This window comes from Aulonocara stuartgranti, assembly GCF_965226115.1.
Source record: "Aulonocara stuartgranti genome assembly, chromosome: 18".
Taxonomy (NCBI): Eukaryota; Metazoa; Chordata; class Actinopteri; order Cichliformes; family Cichlidae; genus Aulonocara; species Aulonocara stuartgranti.
Window position 1 is genome coordinate 2,662,746 of NC_138954.1, and position 22,334 is coordinate 2,685,079.

Here is a 22,334-nt window from a genome sequence, read left to right on the forward strand (position 1 = left end):
AGTTACAGGCGTGAACCCAGGCCAGCCTCCACAGTGTCTCTGAGCACCGCCTGCTGTGGAAACCAGGACACTTATTAAGGTTAACCATTCATCTCCGTGTCCTCCTTTGTGCCTCAGCCTCATTACCTCAGCTTGGTTTACTCGTGTGTCCTCAGCTGTTTTCATTTTTTCTGAATAAAAGCTGCCCTCGGGACATAAAGGAGCCATCTCTGGTTCCACAGGCGATTTAAGTGATTTTGAAAGTGATGTGGGTGGGTGTGGCCTTCCTGCACTGGTGAGAGACCTGGCTTGCTCCCTGCTGCATTGTATATCTTTACTTTATGATCAGACTGCACATAGTTTATCATTGATGGTAAATCTATTAATTACTTTAAGTATATTCTGTCAGAAGCAAAGAAAGATTTTAGCAACACCGGTTTAACCCCGGAGCAGTGGTTCTTAACCTTGTTGGAGGTGCTGAACCCCCCCAGTTTCATATGAACCCCTCTTCAGTGAAAAATAAAATACGATTTTTTTTCAAATTCAAGACATACATATGTTTTTTACTGGTGTACAAAATGAGCCGAGCATGTCACGGCAGAGGCTCTGCCGAACCCCTGAGACCGACTCACCGAACCCCTAGGGTTCGATCGCACCCAGGTTAAGAACCACTGCCCTGGAGGTTTACCTACCCCCAGTAAAACCAGTACAGAACTGCCAACCAGAAGCTGCAGTTCCTATAGTGGCCACTTGAGGCTGGCTCCAAAGTGACTCAGTCCCAATAAACTCACATGTTAAAAAGCTCCAGTTCAGAGCAGAAATAAACATGTTTACAGGCTACATGCTACTAAAGATGGTTTTGGTCTCTATAGCTAATTTTACCCAACTAGGCGAGTTTTTAACGAACTCGACTAATCCAGTTCTGCTGAACTGTAATGTTTGGGTGCTTTGAGGTGGATACCCGCCAGGCCTGGAGGTAAAACTGTGCTAAATATACAAAATTCTAGTATTTTATTTATACATTACTACAAAATAACTAGTTCCAGGGACGCAGCACCACATTTGACAGCTATATCGCCCTCTTGAAGCTGCCATAAAAAAAACAAATCAAATAAAAGTTTGGTTTTACTAAAAATAAATAAAAAGCCACATGTTGTAAGGGTTCTCCACCAGCAGGAAATTAAATTAGACCTGTTGTCTTCCACATGTCTAAGTGGTCAAAGTACTCAACCCTGATGGACTTGTCTGAGTGTTAATAGAATAAAAAGCATTTTACTGAGAAAATCATGGCAATCTGAACTTCACACATCGATGCTGAAAAAAGAAAGAAACAACGAGAGCGTGGTAAAAAGGACAGAGAGTACTCAAATACTTCGGTGCAGCAATAAACCGGAGCATCTGAGGTTCGATTCAATAAAAGTACAGACTCAATGCTTAAATAAATACCTGCAGCTTAAACTCTATGTTCATTGTGTCATTGCTCTTAAAATTAGGCCAGTTTTAAATTTCAGCTACAAGTTGTTTTTCTTCCCAGGCGTATAATTAGTTTTTGTAATATTGTGTATGGAGACAGTCTCATGAGATGTTTTCATAGAATAAAATCATTGTTGTGCAGTAAAATGTGCTAATAAAAAGTAGGCTGCCCTTTGTGAAGCCTGGCTGCCTCCTCAGTGTTAGATTACTGCATTGTTGAACATCATGCTGAGTAAATTATTACAACTTCATCACTATGTGGCGACTGCGGTACTTGTTTGTACTTAATCATTTGAACCTAATGATAAAATAGAAGTTAGTCAGAAATAATAGACACATAATTCATTTGTGCCACCCAGCCTTTGGTTTACAATCACAGACAAAGTTTACAGGATTCTTTTTTAAAGAGGTGGCAAAAACTAGACGATGGGTGTTCTGAGAAATCAGAAAAATGAGAAAACCTTTGTGGATCTAACAGAAAATTATATAAAATCCAAAGGAACGACAGTGGCCAGACCTCCTGCTTCCATAAACCTGAACCTGGAGGTGCGTGCCTGCCCAGCAACATTGAAGCATGAACGACTAATCTAGTCAATAATCTAATAATGGTAAAGATGGATCAAACCACTGCCAGGTGGTCACAGGAACGATAAAGCACCTGCTGTTGCATCAATATGACAACACAGTTTTGGTCCTGACTTGTTCCTCACTCATTCAAACATGAGTTGCACAGATACACATCAATGGTTTGATTCTAAGAAAACTAAACAGACTCATTTTCTTTAGTCTTTCATGTTGTTTAGGTTTTTTTATGTCACTATTGGTGTGATTGCTTCAGCTAGAGGTGTGGAAAGGAAATATTAAATATTAAATGTGTTTTTTAAAGGATGAGAGAAAATGGAGGGTGGAGAAAGATGGCACGATAAACAGAGAATCATCTCTTCTTTCTGTATCATGTCGCAGGCAGAACGCCCAGTTCTTCTTCACAATAGACATCCCTGCTGTAGCTGCCCTCCTCCCCGTGTTTCCAGCCTTTGTCTGCAGGTGAGACTGAACCTGAAAGATATTTTGTTTTGGCCGAGGCTTATAAATGCATCAAAGCCTCTTCCAGCTTGCTCATCTTCCCAAATCTGCTTCTCCAGAAGATGCAGCACAACTCGGATGTGGCGGTGAGTCTCTCCAAAGCATCTCAGAGGATTTTATTTTCAAGTCTGAGAGCAATTTAGGTTATTTTTTTAAACGTATGCATCAAAAAAGACTAAAAATTTCAAAATTCAACTGCCTGTTTCATCCAGACTGAAAACTTTTTATACAAGTGACAGTAAAAATTGTGTTTTTAAAACATTTTAATGTTTTTAGTTCACAAATCTTTTGTCGGACTTGAATGATTATTTAAAACTGATTTTATGAAACAGACCAGGATGTGTCCGTGAGGGCATCGTGTTGAGTGTCCACAGTTTTTTGTTAGCGTTTGTCACATAGGACACTTATTTAGTAAATGTTTTTATATCTGTGTGGTGTGCCACAGGGGCCAGCTCTGGGATCGATTTCATGCTCTTCTCGTCTCCACTCGGGGCATAAATGTCACAGACACAGCGTCTCTTAGCGTTTCTGTGCTGATGACACATGCATGTACCTGAACACTCCAACACTGGAATGTTGGCTTCTCTTAAAAGCTGCCTTTTTGCAACAGCATCATTTTATTTAGTTGATCTAAAAACAGAAATCATCAGTTGTGAAACTGTTAACAATCAGCTGGTTCTCTTCATTATCAAGTCTTTTGCAAAGAGTTTTCCATTTCTTGAATATTTATTTCTTGCATTTTGAACAGCGCAGCTCAAATCTAATGCAGTCGTGTTTAAATAGTTTCAGAAGCAAATCTTATTTAATATTTTTTTGAAAACAAGACTATTTTGTGCACTTTTATCTCATCGGGTCTGAATTACTTTAATAACGGCCTGTTTACTACTGAACATGAAATCCACTGAACACGACAGAGCTCGAGAGATGCGATCACATCAGTCCTGTTTTAGTATCTTTACACTCTCAGGATGTTTGACAACAGATTTTACATTTCTGACCTCTAAGTACCAAATGCATCTTCTTCCTTCTTCCTTCTCCAGATGCTGACGAGGTTGCTCGGACTGCTTGTCTTGTCCACCCTCTGCTCAGCCATGTGGGTGCAAAACTACACCAGACAATACATTAGTGAAGAGGAAGGCTCCACATATGATCCCAACACCCACCACTGGCCTGAATCAGTTGACAGGCAGTTTAATGAGACTTCTAAGAAGACTGATCACCCAACGGGAATCCCATCGTGGCCACCTGAGGCACGCAGAGGGCCTCTTATGATGCCTCCAACAGGACCCCCATTTCCACACTATGGCAACAACTCTGAAGGTCCCAACATGCCCAGGGTGTTTGGGGTCAGTAACATACCTTTACCACCCATGCCTGACACAACAATCTGTGACATGCTGCTAAATGCACCGGTACCCCCGCCCGCCGACCAGATTCCATTTTTTTGCATCTGTAAATACTGCAAAGGAACCGTAGGACCCAAAGGAGACCGCGGAGACCGAGGTCTTCCAGGTAACCTGATCACTCAAAGCACCTCAAACTAAAAACAACGATTAAAATGTAAAACTTGAAAATCATTAATGTCTGAACAAATGTCAAGGATTTAAAGTTTGAAGCAAGGCAGACAGCAAGGTTTGGAGGATGATTCCTCTTTAGTGATTTAATTCAAATTCAAATATCTGATTATATTGAAAGTAACCTGTCTTTAACTTTTGATCAGGTCCTCCCGGGAGCGCTGGAAGTAGAGGATTGATGGGGTTTCCAGGTCCCAGAGGGTTTACAGGCTCTCAGGGGATAAAAGGTGAGTTACACACCAGAGGGGTGTGTGAAGAAGCACATTTACAATAATCAGGGTCTTTAACATAAAGGTGTTTTTTTTACTTTCCAGACTGAACTAATCAAACCGAGTTGCAACACAAAGCAACGCTGAAATTAAGAGGGGAAGAAAATGAGACACTGACTTCCTGTGATTTGAATTTATGTTTCTTCTCCTCACGTACTTTTCTATCGATACTGAATGAAATCCACCTTAAAACACCACAAACTGAATCTCATTTTTTTCTTTTTTGTTCCTCTAACCTGTTGTCATCTTTAAATGTATCTTTCAAAAAAGCTAATAAGCTTAAACTTAGAATTGTTGGTTTTTCACTCAATAAAATATCAACTCACCTTTGTCTTCTCTGTTTACAGGCCAGAAGGGAGAAATGGGGGAAAAGGGAATGCAAGGTGCAGAAGGTTTCACTGGCACAAAGGGAGATCGGGGATTTAAAGGTGGGTCTACATGGCATTATGGAGAAGGTCACCCTATTTAAAGCGTGATTGGTAATACATGGATATTATTAAAGCAGGAAATAATACCTGTCAGTGCTTTGTGTGAATGTAATTTTATGATGGTTTAATGATTTAACATTAGTACAGGGTGGGTAAGGTTTGGGTTCAGGCATAAAAATGAGATGATTTGAGTGGAAGATTGTAATTCCAAAGTACATCCTGGAAAGATCCTGATGGATTCTGGGCAAACTGGCCAGCTTCATCAGTCTACATACAGAAAATGGAGAGAAATGTGGGGATTCTTTAGGATTTAACCCACCTGAGTAAATACTGTTGGAAATTGTTCAGTAAAATAAAGTGTTAAACTTGATCGTATTCTTGATGTATGCTGTGGCTGTTTCCAGGGGACAAAGGGGACCAAGGATCAATGGGACCCCCTGGTGCATCGGGCCCTCAGGGGGAATCTGGTATATGCCCTGCCACCTGCGAGAGTGTGCCAGGTGCACCTGGTACTCAAGGACCACCTGGACCAGCTGGAGCCCGTGGCCTGCCAGGGGTGCAGGGTCCTGATGGACCCAGGGGCATAAAAGGTGATAGGGGTGACATGGGTTTGCCTGGAAACCCTGGCAACGATGGTGAGAAGGGTGATCGAGGTGAGCAGGGGGTGTGTAAGTGCACAAATGGAACAAATGGTGCTGATGGCAAACCAGGGCAAAAGGGAGACAAAGGGGACAAGGGTGATATTGGTTCCCAGGGTATACAGGGCACCATGGGGTCAAAAGGCAACCAGGGTGATATGGGTCTCATGGGGCCACCTGGGCCCTGCTCTCCAGCCATCCAGTCAGCATTCTCCGCCTGTATCAACGAGTCATTTCCAGCTCACAATTTTCCCATTCCTTTCCCACACATCCTTACCAACCAGCAAAACCACCTTAACCGAAACGGCATCTACATAGCCCCCGTCAACGGCACCTACGTCTTCTCCTTTCACCTGTCAGTTGCTGTGAAACCGCTTAAAGTCGGCCTGTTCCGCAATTTCTACCCTGTGGCTAAAATAACAGAAGGAACCTTCCCATCCACCACAAGCCACACGGTGGTCCTCCAGCTCTACATGGGAGACCAGGTTTGGCTGCAGGTGAAGGACCCCACCACCAATGGCATGTACACTGATAATGAAAGCACTAGCACGTTCTCTGGGTATCTGCTGCACCCCGACTCCTGCGAATTTCCTCTGGGCAGACATCACTACCTCCCACAGTCACGTCATGGAAGCTACAGCTGGGATGGTCCCGACCCTACCACCACTCCACCAAATTAGTTTCTTTTCAGTTGCACAGTTATAGATGAGGCACAACAAGCATCCAATCAAATTCTCAGTGATTTTATAACTGCAAGTTTTAAAGGAGGGGTATTCTATCAATGAAGCAATGACAATTGTTAAAATAGGTTTTTCTACCAGAGTTATGCTGAATACAAGTTCTACTGTAGGACCATTGTACCACACTGTAGTTACTACTCAATTAAAAAAATCAGGTTTTATTTCTTGGGTTAAATCTAATTCTGTTTGGTTGTTGAAGCTGGCATCACATAAAAGGAAAGGCCAGCAAAAAACCCCAAACAATAAACACACAAAATCCTTCTTGAAGTATTTGTTTAACACTTAGCATGTTAGCATATCCAGGCAATTATTGTCAAACGATGTCTAAATGAACCTTAATTCCAACTCTTCCTGGGACAATAAAAACAAGTCAAATGAAATAAAAAAGCGTTACAATGTTGCAGAATACTAATTTTAAAAGGTTTTCACCTGGAAGTCATATGTCTAACAAACATTCTCCTGACTGCAAACATCTCTCGTCTCTTATGTCACACTTGGATGAGACAAAAATAAACTCCCCCTAAAATCAAGTCCTGTTTTACTGGTAATGCTAGTGGCTTCAAGTACTGGTTCCGACTAAAATATCTTCAATCACTATTTGAATGATTTGTGCTTACTGACTTTGACGAACCTCTCAGTTATCTGTCTTCTTGCAACAGTTTAAAGACAGGATGTGTATTCCCTGTGACAGATTGGAGGCCTGTCCAGGATGTATCCTGCCTCACACCCAGTGACCGCTGGGATCAGCTGACACACAATTGGAAAAAAGAAAGAAAATTGAACAGCCATAATACCCTCCTTTTAAATGTGGCTATGATTCAACACTCATATGAAAATGCATCTGGGCTTGTATATGCCAGCATTTGATCATGCACTAATCAACTGTTAGAGCGCCCTTTTGTTAGAAAGCTCATTTAGCAACAGAGGTTTTAATATTTTTGATAGAAAATGAAAAATTTGGATCAGCTGCAGGCGATGGAATAACATCACCACAGGTCTGTTGAGATGTAGGTTTTAAAAGGTTTACAGTGAAGGAGCGGGAACAGAGCTGTGACGCAAACGAGACGTTGAGAAATGAAGAAGGCTGAAGACACGGCAATGAGACGTGCCGGCAAATTCTCCACAAAATCAGTGAAATTCTCTTCAGGTTCATCAAGTAAAAGAATCATAATCTCCACAGATCTCCACAGTACACATGAATATTTTAAAAGATATAAAGAGTGAGAACACGTGCCATTATTTTCTTAATGTTTTCTTAATTTTGAAGAAAATCTAATTTTGAATGTAGGATAACTGATTAAAGGCTTTTCTCGCTATTTTTAAGGTTTTATTTTTTTATTATATGATTTAAAACAAAGGTTGTACAATGAAGCTTCCTATGAAACTATCACTGCCTGATGTCTCGCAACATTAAACTTCCACTTTGTAAAAGGTATAATCTGTAAAACCTGCGACACCATCAGGTGATGTTGGACGTGTGTTTGGATTCAGACAGTAAACGGAGTGTGTTGCATGTGTAACAGGTTAAAGCATCGTTCACCTTCTCTGAGGTGCTTTCAGCGACCACACCGTGTCGCCTGTTTGTGCTTCAGGTTGTTGCGATCTGTGCATCGTGGGCTTTGTTTGAAATTAAAAACTTTCACTTAAACTTTGTGTTTGAGTTATTTTCAGCAGCAGCACATTTTCTGGGTCCCCTGGTCCAAAAATTAACTTGTGACATGAATCTCGTGTGCAGAGCAAAACCAGACATTGAGCCTGGCTGCTCCCAACAAACTCTAAACTTTAACACACTGCAGTTTATTCTGATTCAGCACTTACTGCAAATTCATCTGCTAATAAAAAATCTCCAACGATGATCATTTTTCACTTAAGGTGATTGTTAAATATGGATTGTTACAAAAAGAATACAACATTTTGTTTAGCTGTGCATTTCATGACACTCACACTCACCTCACACAATAACAAAAGTTTTGTTTTGAATGCTGTTAAGAGTCCGGTGCAGTGTGAGCTGATGTAGATCTGCTGATGAAGAGTCTGAGCTGGAAGGAAATCACTGAGGTTTAATTTCTAATATTTTAATGTTAATTGGGAGCCTGAGTAACTGGATCAGCAGGGGTGTGAAATGTCCACGTTAATAATTAATGCTGCACTAGTTCAATTTGATGACCAGGATTTGTTGTTAGAACATGCATCTGCAAAGACTTCAGCAGGAATCGACGGGCTTGGAGAACGACACAATAAACGAAGAGTCTCCACGGCTTTAAAAACAATTCACATTAAACCGAATCTTCACATCAGGGCTGGTTTTTAGATCCAGATTGAAAATGCATTTTTATTAACTGGCTTTTGACTCAGTGGTTGACTGACTTGTATTTACTTATATTTTATTGTTTTCGCTATGTTTATTATTTTATCGTATTTATTATTCTTATGGTATCTATTATGTTTCTATCGTTCAGCACTTTGGTGTGTTTTTAAAGCGCTATATAAACGATGATGATGATGAAACTGCAGAATAAAAATATCAAAGCACTTTTTTAAAGAATGCCACATCAGTCCTCTGTTTCTCACATGACCGTCACACATAAGAACCAGGAAGTAAAAGCTGAATATTTGAGCTAAATTAATATGAAGGTAAATACACTTTGATTAAATATACTAACAAATAAACAGGTTTAATATTTATTGTACAGTGGTGAGAAGGACCGAGACTGAATCCATATTTTCCACATCCTTCATCTATTTAACATTTCATTCAATTTAGTTTCATTATTTATCGCACCAAATCACAACAACAGTCGCCTCACGGCACTTTATATTGTAAGATAAAGACTCAGTAACACAACAGCTGGATCCAGTCGTCGGCTCCTGCCCCGCCCACATTTCAGCCATTCAGAACTTTAAACCAGAAAATGAGCAAAGAAACAAAGAAATGAATAAATTAGCTTTATTGTCAGAGTTAAACGTGCACTGTCGCACAAACACGTCTGGTTTGAGGGCCAGATTGAATTGATCCTTCTACATCAGTGTCTCTACAGTAAATCTGAACTCAAAGTCAGAAACACCTTTATAATCAGTTTCAGCCTCATTAAAACAGAAACTGTCTGCAGCAGTTTTCAAAAGACACAGAAATGACTTTAAATCTGAACATGAAGAGTGGAGCCAAAAAACAAAAGCACTACACAACAAACCTTTAAATAATGTTAAAGGATTTTTTTAAACTTTTAATATCAGGATCATTTCTGTGGTTCTGCATTTTAACAGGATGCTAGCTTCAAATTATTTGTCACCAAGTCTTTATTCTGTCCTCAGATCTGATGTTAACATCTGAAGTCCACTGGTGTCTAAAGACTCTGACTATTGGTTTAGACGTTGGATTTATTTATTTCTGAATCTGGCTGAAACCACGTGTTTACAAGCAGTTACAAAGGTAATAACTCAAAGCGATTCTGCAGCACTGCAGGTTTGTGCCGCATTTATCTCGCTTTAGGTCACCGGTTTGTTTTTTCAGCTATGCCCTGATGAACAAAAGCACAAAATCTGGAACCTAAACAGATATTTGTTTCCTCAGGAGCTTGAAGGAGACCAAGCAGAAGATCAAATAGAGATGATGGATGAAAACATCCTGCAGTGATGTAAAATACACCTGAAGGTTAAACATGCACAACCACAGGTATGCGCCTTTAAATCTTTTTCTAGCACAAACTCAAACTCCCAGCATTCTTTGTTTCACCCTCTTTCACTCTCTCTCCTCTATTTCTCTTTGGGCGCCATGTCGTCACCACCCGAAACGTTGCCTTCCTCGTCGTCATCATCGCCGATGATCCCCTTCAGGTAGGAGCGCTTGAATTCCTCGAACACAATCTCCTCCTCCTGCTCACTACAGACAGCAGCAGCGTTTCAGAGAAAGTTAGTGTTTAAAGCAGCACATCAGCCCTACAGTTATCACATCAGGGACACAGAGCAGGATGGGGAAAGCTGGGAAACGAGACAGCACAAACTACAGACTTAGTCTACGTTCACGCTGCCGGTCCTGATGCTGAATTCCGATTTTTTGATTAAATCCAATTATTTTGTCTGGTTTCTTACCCTACAAATAAAATGTGACAGCAAACGTACTCTAGTGTGAACGGTTCACGGCCCTCAAAGCGGCCTGCATGCGCAAAAGAAGACGTCGTACTCAGTGCGCTCTGTTCACGGAAAAATAGCGGCTACAGAGTTAGTAGGTGTTGTTGCAGCAGTCTGTCAATTTCTGCACAGTCGTAACCGACAGAATTTTGACAGATTCATTAGAGAAAGAAGGACACAGAAAAACAGAGAGCCCGTGCTTTAACAATGGCCTTGTTGGAGCAGTGGCTGCTGCCTCCGTGCAGAGGTATGTATGGACACGGAGTCGGAACCAGCAGTGGTGGGATTGGGACGTGAGATGCTTCACTGACACGGAGTTCATCCACCATTTCAGGATCTCAAGACAAACACGCCGCCATGCTTTCTCGTTTGTCTTCTCCGGGGCTGATAATTAGCTTTTGTCTTGTGTCGGTGATGTAAAAGACGGATTTAATGCGACATGACCATCAAACAGCAGTCGCTTTCTGAAACATCAGATATGTATCGGATTCAGTGTCACATACGAAAGTGACCCAGGTCGGATTTGAAAATATCGGATTTGTGCCGTTCACACCGTCACACCATGATGGGATATGGGTCGCACAGGGTCAGAAAAGTCGCCTGCAGTGTGAACGTAGCCTAAGACTTCAGCTGAGCATCCACAGAGCAACACTTTGATGTATTTCCCGTTTCTTCTTTGTCACGTTTGGCCTTGTGTTAACCGATGGAGCCCAGGTCCACCTCACAATCGCTGTATGTCAGGTTTGAGGTGGCATCTGACCCACAAACAGCCCACACAACATCTGCTGCAGCTGAACTGACGCAGCCCAGATGTGTCTGACCTCAGACCACATCAGCACGACTCTTAGTAAACCTTTACTGTCTTTACCATCTAGTCACATATACTAGACTGTGTGAAGGAGATTTTTCTCCCACTTTACGCTGTGACCCATTCATCCACAATAATGAAACATGCTGAGATTCATCCTAAAAAGGAGAAAGAGATGGTTTTTAGCAGTATGTCATTTTTTCCCAAGTCTTCATCTCTTCAGCACTGAGGGAATCAGAAGAATTAGAAATTATTTCAGGAAAAAAGTTAAAAAGCTTGGAGAACTTGAACATGAAGCGCGTGATTGGCAGTTTCGGTGGGTACAACTTTCTAACCTTCACCTTGTTTTCAGTTTTAAACTTGTCCACATTTTATCACTGGTTTGCTGTGACAATGGAGGAAACTTAAAAACCATGAACCTTTTTTTTTTACATTAACAGTAAAACAAAATACTTGTTAGTGTTTGTTTGGCAGTTTTTGTCCGTCTCCAACCACATACTGTAAAAAGTATTAGATTACTGCCATCCTGACAGAGCTTTAAGGTGGTATTTTCAGTTTCTTCACATGTTCTGCTATGAATAAACCAGAAAACGTGTCAGGGAGGCCACACAGAGCTTCCAACCAGCTGTGTTAGCTTTTTGTTTCCAAGTGTGATGTTACGTCGATGTTGCGTGTCCAAACGAAGCCTGTGCCGAGGCCCGTATCGTGCTTCAGAACATCACGTGACCGAAGATAAACGAGGCCCCGTTTGTCTTAAATGACGTGACTGCCTCATTATGTGATTGAAAAGATTCTCTCAGAGAGGATGTTCAGTTAGCTGTCTTCGACTAGGAGTCCTCATTATTTTCCATTTTTGTTTCTAATCTGATGAACTTTTTCTTATCTGGGCTTTTCTTCGGTTTTAATCTGCTCTGTCACTCTGGTAATCTGATCGACTGATGTGAAGGAAAAGATGGAAATAAAAAGACTGGATTGACCTCTCAGCCATTTCTCACACTGTGAAGGAAAGAGGACACAAAGACACCGAACACTGAAGAACAAACAAAGGGAAGCTGATACTGCTGATGAGGACAGGAGCTGGCAGAGAGGAAGCCCTTAAAAATGGTGATGAAGAGATAAAGATCCCGAAACTCAATCCTGTCCCTGGATATAAAGGAACAAAAGCAACATCGGGCACAATAAGCATGACGATGTTCATCCTCAGCTAATCTGCTGCCTCTGACTCGATCGTGTTCACTGCTTCAGTCTCTTCCAACCAACACGGCGCATAATCACTAGAACAATTCAGGGTGTCTTCCACGGGGATAAAATCGTTGTTTATATTCTTTTTAAATTTAACTTTTTTTCAGTTGTTAATATTCTTGCAGTAGGTACTCATGCAAGTGTTTCCAGCAGAGCTATCGACATGTTGTGGATTACGCACCAGTGCTGTGTCGATGGAAAACATGTTTCAAAGTTACACACGACCAGATAAACAGAAATTATTTTGCATATTTACCTCTCCTTCACTGATGGCAGCAATAAAGAAAAAACAAACAAAGAAGTTTGAACAAATTTCTACAAAATGAACACAACTTTGTTTTCTCTGAGCGTCTCTCGTGAACCTCACACGGACCAGTTTCAGATCTGGCCCAACCAAACCTTAAATTTAAACCCTTTGTTATCTGATATCCACCTTAGTCAAATCTTTAATGTTGACATTTAAGACTTGACTAATTTATTTGATCTGTTTTCACTTGAAATCGGTTTACTATGAAAATAAACTGCAGTTCTTTTAAGACCCAACAGAGGGCGTTACCTCCCACTTTGAGAACCACTGAGGATTCAGGAAATCTTTTCCTTTCGTGCTGAGTTACTCACGCTGGAAAATTTTACATTTCTTTAACTGTTTTTTTTTTGCAACTTAATTTCTTTTAATACATATAAAACTGTATATAAGCATATGTGTTATACTGATATAATATTGTCTATATAATGATCTGGTTTGACTTTTGAAGTAAAGAACCTGCAGTGGTACAGATGTGCACAGCTGCTGTAAACATGAGGACATTTGCAGTTTTACCTGCGTCTGGTTTGGCGTGCATCAGTTTGAAGGGAACTTCCAGACCGACCTCGCTGCAGAGTAAAAGCAGAACAAACATTTCTGTCTCATCATTTAATGTCTGATTCATCCTGCAGCAGTTTGCTGAGTGTCTTCAGCTCATGTTGAGCAATACTGCTGATCCTAGAAACTGAACATCGTAGTAACTATCAGTGAAAACAAGGACACATGAACTCACCTCGAGCCCATCATCCTGTGAGCGTGTTGGAGACAAAGATCAGAGCAAATAGAAACACGTTTACATGCAGTGACAACAAGGACAGGACGTTTGAACACGAGTACATTCAGTTTCAGTGCTTTTCATTCCTCTACGCACATTTTTAGGATACTCAGGTCACAGGTTGGCTCAGATTTATCAGAGTAACATGAAGAAAATTGGAGCTCTTAAGCAGCAGTGAGCACCACAACGAATCAAAGAAAATCAAAGCAAATAGACGATGAGAGCAACACTGGCTCTGCCCGCTCATCATCTGCCTGCTTTTTATCTCATCCTCAGAAAGAAATGCAAAACACTTTTCAGGATACTAAAAGAAATGAAGCCACATTTCAAACACATGAAGAGGAGAGACTGACCCTCCAACGATGAGCTTCACCATGACTCTGTACGAGACCATGATCCCCAGAACCTCCTTCAGCACGCCGTCTTTGACACTGAAACGGAAAAAATGATTGAAAGCATCTTTTTTTTTTTAATCCTAACTGAGCATCAGCGTTTGGAGCTGACTGACTGCTCACATGCTCGAGGAGGCCAGGTTGGTGTCTTCATGCTTCAGTTTGCCATCCAGAGCGATGCCCCTCCTCTCCCTGTTGTTGGCCAGCAGAGGCAGCATCGTGTAGACTTTCTGCAGCGTCGCTCCAGGAGACACCGAGTCCCTGACAAGAAAGAACAGATAAGCTTTAAAGGAAACACACAAAATAATCAAAAGGTTAAAATATCAGCAAAATTTAATGTTACATTTTTTACAAAATTCTGAGAAGTCCTGTTAATTTACTTTAAAAGATCAGAACTATAAGGTACAATGAACCTGACGGTGTCTAACAATATGATGAAAAGCACAATAAACAATTTGATCCTTGTTAATTCGAATCGATTCTGATTAAAAGTGGATTGCAATGGTTCAGATCAAACAACTGAAGGAAGCGTCTGTATTTTCTGTCCACTTTGTTCAAATTTATCCTAAAAAGAATAAAAGGATAAAAATAATATTTCAATATCTAATGATTAACCTGCTCGTGTGGAAGTCAGTTTTTCTTTTTGGGAGAAAAAGATAAACTGCACGATACAGGTAAGATGATGAGTTCAGTGTGTCCTGACTTTTACCCAGAATCCTCGATATCCACACATTTGGCATAGCTGTCATTGGAGTACAAAACCACGTTGGCAATCTGGTCAACTGGGAAAGACAAGACACAAAAAGACATGATGTTTAAGACATCAACTCTGATGTGTTTCCACATGAACCTCTGAGAAATAAAATGAGCTCTTAAGTGTCGCGTTTACCGGAGAGGATGATGTTCTTGATGTTCTTGCTGGAGTTGTTTGTGACGCTAACGTGAACTTTGATGGGCTCACCGTGATAGTAAACCTGAAACAGGACACAGGGTCGGAGGACGTGAGCAGTGTCAGGATTATTCCCTGAAACTGATCAAAAACTAGTTGAAAAAGTCACAGAAACCAACAATGAAAACCCGCCAAACCCTTCATGTTTGAGTAGCAGAGAAAAACACGCCAAAGCTATGAAGTATCTGATCAACTGAAGCTTCAGACTTTGGACCCACCTCTTTGTCCAAACTGGCCTTGACTTGCAGCGGTTTGTCCGACATGACAAAGTCCCTGGTGGTCTCGACAGAGGGCGCTATCCCCTCGCCCTCCGGAGCGTACTGCACCTTCCTGAGCATCAGCTTCACTGTGCTCCTGTTGTACCAAAGAGGACAAAATCATCCACATTAGATATTGTTCACTTCCAGCTGTGTTCCCGGCTCCTACCGTCCGATCGGACCTGCTGACACTCACCGTTTGCGTACTTTGGCGTCCTGGCTCTCAGCGCTGAACGCCTTAATCTCAAACTCCACAGCACATTGCTGCAGAAGAGGAGAGACGAGAATGCTTCACCAGCCTGTGAGGCATCCGTGTCATCACTGCTGACTCATGAGTTTGAATCTTACCTTTCCGACATCACTGGGTGCTGGCTGCAGGGCCACTGAGCACGGCAGGTTATCGGGGAACTGCAAAGAAGAAAAACAAACGTATGTACTGTATGGAGACTGAGACAGAACCATTCATTTCCTCTTATGTGCCAGCATGTTAACGTCTGTCTGTGATCCATGAACCAGTCACTTGTCCTTAACGGTTACAGTGATGATGTCACCACACTGGGCCTTAACGTTCAGCTCAGGTAGCAGAACGTCGAGCCGTCTCAGTTATTCTTATTCTTTCTGCCACAAAATCTCACCACACACCTGAGATTTGGCAAAAACATGACTTTAACCCAACATGCATGCACCTGAATGTCTATCTGATTTTCTCCTAAGGCTGTAGTTCCTGTCCATGTTGCACTGTGTGCTTAAAAGGATTTTTTTGTCTTCATCTCATCCATCTCTGAGTACTTTTCCCTGCTTACTTCAGCAGATTTAAACTCAGGACTTTGGCTGTTTTCAGTTTATTTCTATTTGAAGTTTCTGCCTGTCTGCAGTGCCGCTGAAGTGTCACCTCGAAGAAGAACGGGTATGAGTTGTTTCCCAGCTTGCGCAGGAGCTTGGCCTGGACTCTGGTGTGGATACCCTTCTCGCGGTCCTGCAGGGGCGGGTACACCTGCCGGGTGGCCAGGTACAGCTCCCTGCGGAAGGCGATTCCCATCACATCCATGTCATCTCTGCCGTAGCGGAAGGTGCACGACAGCGTGACAAACACTAGAGGGCAGAAGAGACAAATCAGTTCAAAAATCTGCTTTATATTTATATGACTGGAATCTCTTTGAATCCGAGTTCAAACAGTCAGGTAGGCAGCGATTTCGTTATTTTCATATTTAACCAAAAAACAATGAGAAGCAACTTTTCAAAGACCCGTCAGGCTGAGTATCAGGAAACTGTAGCTAAAATAATGAATCTAAATGTAACTCTTTTAATCCAGTGTGGCTGTGGCCATGGACATAAATGCAAAAGAAACTGTCCAATAAAATGAGCTCTGGTGTTTTGTACAGACCTTTCCTCCCCTGCAGGGCCTCCGGGTCAATGAGGATGACGCCATCTAGTGGTAATAAAAAAAATTAGATTTTCAATAAAACAAATTTACACTTTCATGTAAAAGGATGATCAAAATATTCAAACAGCAACGTAAAGACATAAACAGATGCAATAAAGTTTCAATCCATATGCTAATATAGCTGGACAATATAGATGCCATTTATTTTAATTTGTGCTGGTTATTTACTTTGATTATTAGTTTGATTTACCAGAAGTCCAGCTGTCATGTTTCTATTCTCAACTTTGAGTTCAGTAAATTACACAGAAAATTCAACTGAACAGAAAAACCCCAAACAAGCCAAAGGCTCTGCAGCATCAGTGCTGGGGTCCGCGCTACATCACAGGCAATGTCGAGGTTTTTCCCCCATTTAAACAACAGACTCACCCAGTGGTTCCACAGAATCAACACGGTCCACAAAGTCTCTTTTCCCCATGTAGACTCCAACCTGAAGGAGGAAAGAAAGTCTTGAAACACCACATCCAGGAAGCATCACCCGCTGATGCTAAACACACCTCAGTTTGTCCAGTTTGTCTGCTCCAATTTGCTTAATGACCGAGGTCTACAATGACCGTGATCTGAGTCCAGACACCTGCAGCTCAGGTGGGACATAGCTCAACTAATAAATCCGAGTCGGCATCACAACAGGTCTGATATCTGATCCTCCTGAAGAACAAACGAATGCAGAAAGTACACGTGGGCTGGTTGGAGGGACTCCCACACACTCGAAAGAAGTTAGAGGTGAGGTCAGAGGAAACATATCAGTCAAGAAACTTTCAGCTGATAATTCTAAAGTGAATTCAGCCTTTCAGCAGAAACTGTGTGATGAGACTGACCAGCTGATGACATATTCATTGTTTCTGGTGTTTTGTTGTTGTTTATTTAGAATAACTGAACAAGAATATTGTTTTAAAAAATGAAAATAATGAAAAAAAATTAGAAAAAAATGTTTACATTAAAAACTCGATAATATTCAGACTGATGTGAAACAGACAAACTGCAAACGCTAAAGTGATGGAAGCATTTTGGTAAATATGAAGTTAACATATAATGAATAATTCATTCTTTGTTATTATTTATTCAGATTCATATCTTTTCTAATAATTCATAAAAGACAAAGCGCTCTCCAGCAGTGTCACCTGAGCGTTAGCATTTCCGACAGGCATGATGTTTTTGTTATCCAGGTGTTCCCAGCCTGTGGGAGAAGGCCTCATCTTATCTGACAGAGCTCAGCACAGGCTGTACTGAGGTCAGACATGTGCTCGATAAACAGAGCGAAGCCCTCGCTGCAATAAAGCCATCATAAATCAGCTCACGTTGTCGTGTCAACCTTCAGAGGATCAGTGAGCTGAGCTGCTTCACAGAATTAAAGTTACTTTCATTGAAACTCTGGAGAGAGAGAAGGGCGTCGGAAATGATGTCTTCTATACACAGAAGAGTTATATTTCCACTCCAACCACAGCCTGCTTCTTCACTGGGACATCCTCGTTGTGCTGGTCAGTGTAGTGTGATTACACAGGATATTACTGCTGGTGGTAGAATGCCACTGTGGCAGTTAGATTTAGGCCTGTGCCACAATTTAACCATAAAGCCATGACTACATACAAATGACATCACTTGTCTTTTGTTGCTGATGATTGGTTCCAGGCTTCAGCCAATAAAAAGAATTCTTTGCTCGCCACTTCCATCGCTCACCTCAAAGCTGAGACTTGTTACTATTTATACATTTGAAGTTTCGTTTTAACTGTTTGCTTTGTTAGATTTAAGAATCTCAGCTATTAGGGTTGGGCTTATTGCAACATCGGGGTTTGGATTAATGCCCTGAGGTCGTCACCGGTGACGAGCTTAACACTGACAATACGACACATTCAGACAGGTTTAAGGCTCAGAGAACCTTTGATGATAGATCTCACAGAGAGGCAACAAGGCAACCTTTAAATGATTCAGGTTCACCTCCACCTGTTTCCCAAATTAAAAATCTCTTAACAGAAATTCTATAATGGCAAAAACAAGCGTATGAGACGATTCTGGCTTCTGTAAATGTGTCTCTTTGTCATGTGGCTAAAACAAAAACAAAAGTGTAGATGTACAGAGTTGAAAAGAAAAGGACGAGGAAGAAGCAAAAGAAAAAGAAAAGTCTTGAAAATGAAGCTTTTCATTGATAAATATCAGAGAATGCAGTTTAGTTGTATGGCAACATTTCAGCTGACAGTCATGAATAAACATGACTGTCAGCTCCTTTCAGTCTGGACAAACCTTTCAGGAAAACACTCACGGTTCTAATTTTACTGAGAAAACTCAACCAGCTCACCGACTTGTCCTTGCAAACCTTCTTGAAAATCACATTTTTGGGGCTCATCTTGGTTCAGACTGAAGGAGGCTGGTCCGCGGTGCCTGAATGAAAGAAGGGAATAACTTGACTGGCAAAGCGTGCGACATCACAGCAACTTCTAAAACTCAGAATGTTTGAAAACAAATTCCATATTTTCACCTCCATTCTGTCTAATTCTTGATTTACTCAACAAAATAACAAAATGTCAAGTTGATGGTGAACTAAAAATCTGTAAAACCTTTTCTTGCCAACCAAATATTGTCTTTGTCCTCCACGTGTGAGCTACAAACACACCTCAGTTATATCTTTCACTAAAAAAAAGCCAGTTTCCATAAAAATCGCCAGTGAGAAACATTTTCACTAATTGAAAATAGAAGTAGTGAGTAGTTCCTGTGACACTGCTAGAAACATGTTTTGCTGATGATTCAAAGTAACCAGGAGAGATTTGGACACCAAAGATGAAGAAAACAGGAAGTCAATCAGGGAGAAATATGAGTCAGTTTGTCACAATGTACATGTGGACTGTAAGTTCATTCAGGTACATATTTATTCTTATACAAGCCCTGCGATAGACACCAGGGTGTACCCCACCTATCACCCTGAACTGAAAGCAGAAGAAGATGGATGGATGGATGCATGGATGGACGGGTGGATGGAATTATATGTACAAAAAGACACATTTTCACTAACGATGTGTTATTTATCTATGTCTTTGTTTGTTTGTCTATCCACACGGATAAACGATTTCTCCTTGCTGATTTAATTACCCTGAGATAACCGAGAGGTTTGATCAGACTTAACTCAGTTAATCCTGTTAAAACCTTCTCAGAAGTCTGTGACCTCGTCTCAGTGAAAGCTACACCTGCAGACATCTTCAAAATCAGTCCAGGGCGACGTGAGGAAGTCTGCATCCACGAAGAAACTTCGTACTTCCAATAATTACAACAACTGAATAAAGAGCACGTGTCAGTGCTACTCATTTGTATTCCAAAATCTGACTGAAATAAGATGATTTTTTAATGCAAAATAATTTCTCATGACATCAAAACTAATCAGCAAAAAAAAAAAAAAAACATCCACAATTTGAGAAATCTGTAGTTTCTTAAGCTCAGTCATAAATGTGTCTGAAGTCCCAGAAATCATTTTTTGCTTAGAAATAAAACATGTCACATGTGTAGCCCAGTTAGTTTTATTTAATTTTAGTTTTATTTATCCTACAATATGAAGAATAAACATTTACTTTTTAAACTCAGGGACAAACTTTTTTTAATTTGAGTCCTGAAAACCATATTTGTCTTAAATTAAGTGACAAAAAACCAAGTGACAAACTTCACCCAAATAATCAGATAAAGTGAGTTTTAATTATGTATTTTATTTATTTCTAAGCTTGAACATGAAACCTTTGATCCTGAACTTTGAAGATAATTGTGTCTATTTTAGTTTATAAAACTGAATAATAAAACAGAGGCAGAAGAACTTTTTTTGTTTTAAGATAAGATAGATAAGATACCTTTATTAGTCCCACAAGGGGAAATTTTGAGGATATTAAATAAAGTGTCACGTTTTGTTGTTTTGATTTGGTCTTTAAAGTTTCTCACAGCAGAGCTCTCTCTGTCTCTCTCTCTGTCTTTGTTGGAATCACAGGCTTTTGCTCCTTTTCAGGGCTCCTGGAGGAAACTTTAGCAGCTCAGTTTAATAACAGTTCCTTTTGTACTGACAGGTTTAATCTGAAAGACCCTCCAGGATCTACAAATGTAAATATAAAACAGGAACACCTTGGATGTGTCAGAGGACTCACCTGTGGTGCGCAGGTGTGCCGAGGCTGGATCAGAGGAGGAGACAGGAGTCTGTCCCCGAGGCTCTATATGTAAATGCCTGCTGTCCTTCACAGCTTCTCTCAGCCAATCAGGTGACCCAGCGGTGAACTTTGACCAGCCCTGAGGACCTCCCTCCCACTTTCTTCACCTACAAACCTCCACGCGCAGACAGATGGACAGACAGACAGAGACAGACTTCAGTGAATGAGCTGACTGAGAGGATTGAAGCTGGTTATCCTCGGTCAGCACAACGAGGCTGGATTAGACCGACAGACGTGACAGAGTGAGGAGGTGCAGGGAACAAAACGTGCTTTCAGCCTGTGTTTTACTTCACGTTATCTCTTTTAACCCATTCAGCTTTCATCAGGTTTACACATTTAAGGTGCTGAATTATTTCTGTCAGGGCAAATGTATTTATGCACTTCAGCTCATGCAGTGGAAGGTTTTGAAAGTGATGTAAAATAAGGATGAGCATTAACAAAATAAGTTAATGACTGATAATAAATAATAATCTGTATTATAAGATTTATTATAAACATCCTTTATTAAAAGTGTTAATTGATTACTTTTGGGTTTAATTGTACATATTTGCTTCACTTAAACATTTTTGCTTGATTTTTTTCTGAGTAAAAAAAAAATGCATAGACTGTATCTAAAAGTGGGGCGATCGTGGCTCAAGAGTTGGGAGTTCGCCTTGTAATTGGAAGGTTGTCGGTTTGAGCCCCGGCTCGGACAGTCTCGGTCGTTGTGTCCTTGGGCGAGACACTTCACCCGTTGCCTACTGGTGGTGGTCAGAGGGCCCGGTGGCACCAGTGTCCGACAGCCTCGCCTCTGTCAGTGCGCCCCAGGGTGGCTGTGGCTACATTGTAGCTGCCATCACCAGTGTGTGAATGGGTGGATGACTGGATATGTAAAGCGCTTTGGGGTCCTTAGGGACTAGTAAAGCGCTATACAAATAAGGGCCATTTACCATTTTAAAAGATGGACTCAGCCAAGGTGTCTCCATTTAGGAGCCTCAGTTTCAGCATCACGGTGGTCAGCATCTTATTTTGTTCACTATTTTTTATACCTACATTTTATTGGAGCTTTTTTAACTCTCAGTGTTCGGACCCAGAAATGACCGATGACATCAGACATATAATAAGCAGACAGTGGTTAACGTTTACATTTAAACAAAGCCAATGCTCCTTTAACCATGTGATTTATGGAGGACAGAAATGAGGCAAAAACCAAAATCTGTGTTTAACACATGTATAAATCATGCACACAACAACAACAGAACAAGCTTTTTAAAACAGGCCATTCATTTATTTACTTTATCGCTAAACTAATGTGTATAAAGTGCTTTTCAGTTCAAATTCATCAAAGTTCTTCCACTTTTGTAACACTTTTTGTAACACAATCAAATCTGTCTCGCTACGTTTTAGGTTGGGTTTACTTTACACTCCTTCATCAGAGACAAATTATTATATTTCACAGTCTTTGGTTTTGAGTGTGAAACTAAAAGAAAAAGGGAAACACGTTCAGACTTTTGATAGGGACTGTGTGTGTGTGTGTGTGTGTGTGTGTGTGTGTGTGTGTGTGTGTGTGTGTGTGTGTGTGTGTGTGTGTGCTGTAATCTCCGGTGTAATAATGATGATGAAAGTGCTGCAGTAATCCACCTGTCTGTTTACCTGCTGACAGGCAGAACAGTGGATTAAAGCTCAGCAGCATCACTCTGCCT

General features: G+C 40.9%; 2 protein-coding genes across 4 annotated transcripts; one reads left to right on the plus strand and one right to left on the minus strand.

The window, feature by feature from the left end:
• The first annotated feature begins 2,557 nt into the window (after positions 1-2,557).
• Positions 2,558-7,832, plus strand: LOC309694299 (uncharacterized protein). The gene is made up of 5 exons (XM_082514275.1): positions 2,558-2,621; positions 3,576-4,047; positions 4,256-4,336; positions 4,726-4,806; positions 5,211-7,832. The coding sequence occupies exons 1-5, from the start codon at positions 2,598-2,600 to the stop codon at positions 6,122-6,124; spliced, it is 1,572 nt and encodes a 523-aa protein (XP_082370401.1). The 5' UTR covers positions 2,558-2,597; the 3' UTR covers positions 6,125-7,832.
• Positions 7,833-9,117: 1,285 nt separating this feature from the next.
• saga (S-antigen; retina and pineal gland (arrestin) a) lies at positions 9,118-20,770 on the minus strand. 3 transcript variants are annotated; one of them, XM_082513628.1, is made up of 16 exons: positions 20,593-20,770; positions 18,774-18,856; positions 16,850-16,910; positions 16,424-16,468; positions 15,932-16,131; positions 15,388-15,447; positions 15,236-15,303; positions 15,001-15,136; positions 14,723-14,807; positions 14,543-14,615; positions 13,957-14,094; positions 13,795-13,872; positions 13,400-13,414; positions 13,183-13,235; positions 12,619-12,628; positions 9,118-10,064 (listed from the first exon to the last, which is right to left on the minus strand). In XM_082513628.1, the coding sequence occupies exons 2-16, from the start codon at positions 18,819-18,821 to the stop codon at positions 9,938-9,940; spliced, it is 1,197 nt and encodes a 398-aa protein (XP_082369754.1). In that variant the 5' UTR covers positions 18,822-18,856; positions 20,593-20,770; the 3' UTR covers positions 9,118-9,937. The 3 variants fall into 3 exon arrangements, with proteins under 3 accessions (XP_082369754.1, XP_082369756.1, XP_082369755.1); XM_082513630.1 differs by lacking the exon at positions 12,619-12,628; XM_082513629.1 differs by lacking the exon at positions 12,619-12,628 and having other exon boundaries at positions 9,118-10,060; positions 13,169-13,235.
• Positions 20,771-22,334: the final 1,564 nt, after the last annotated feature.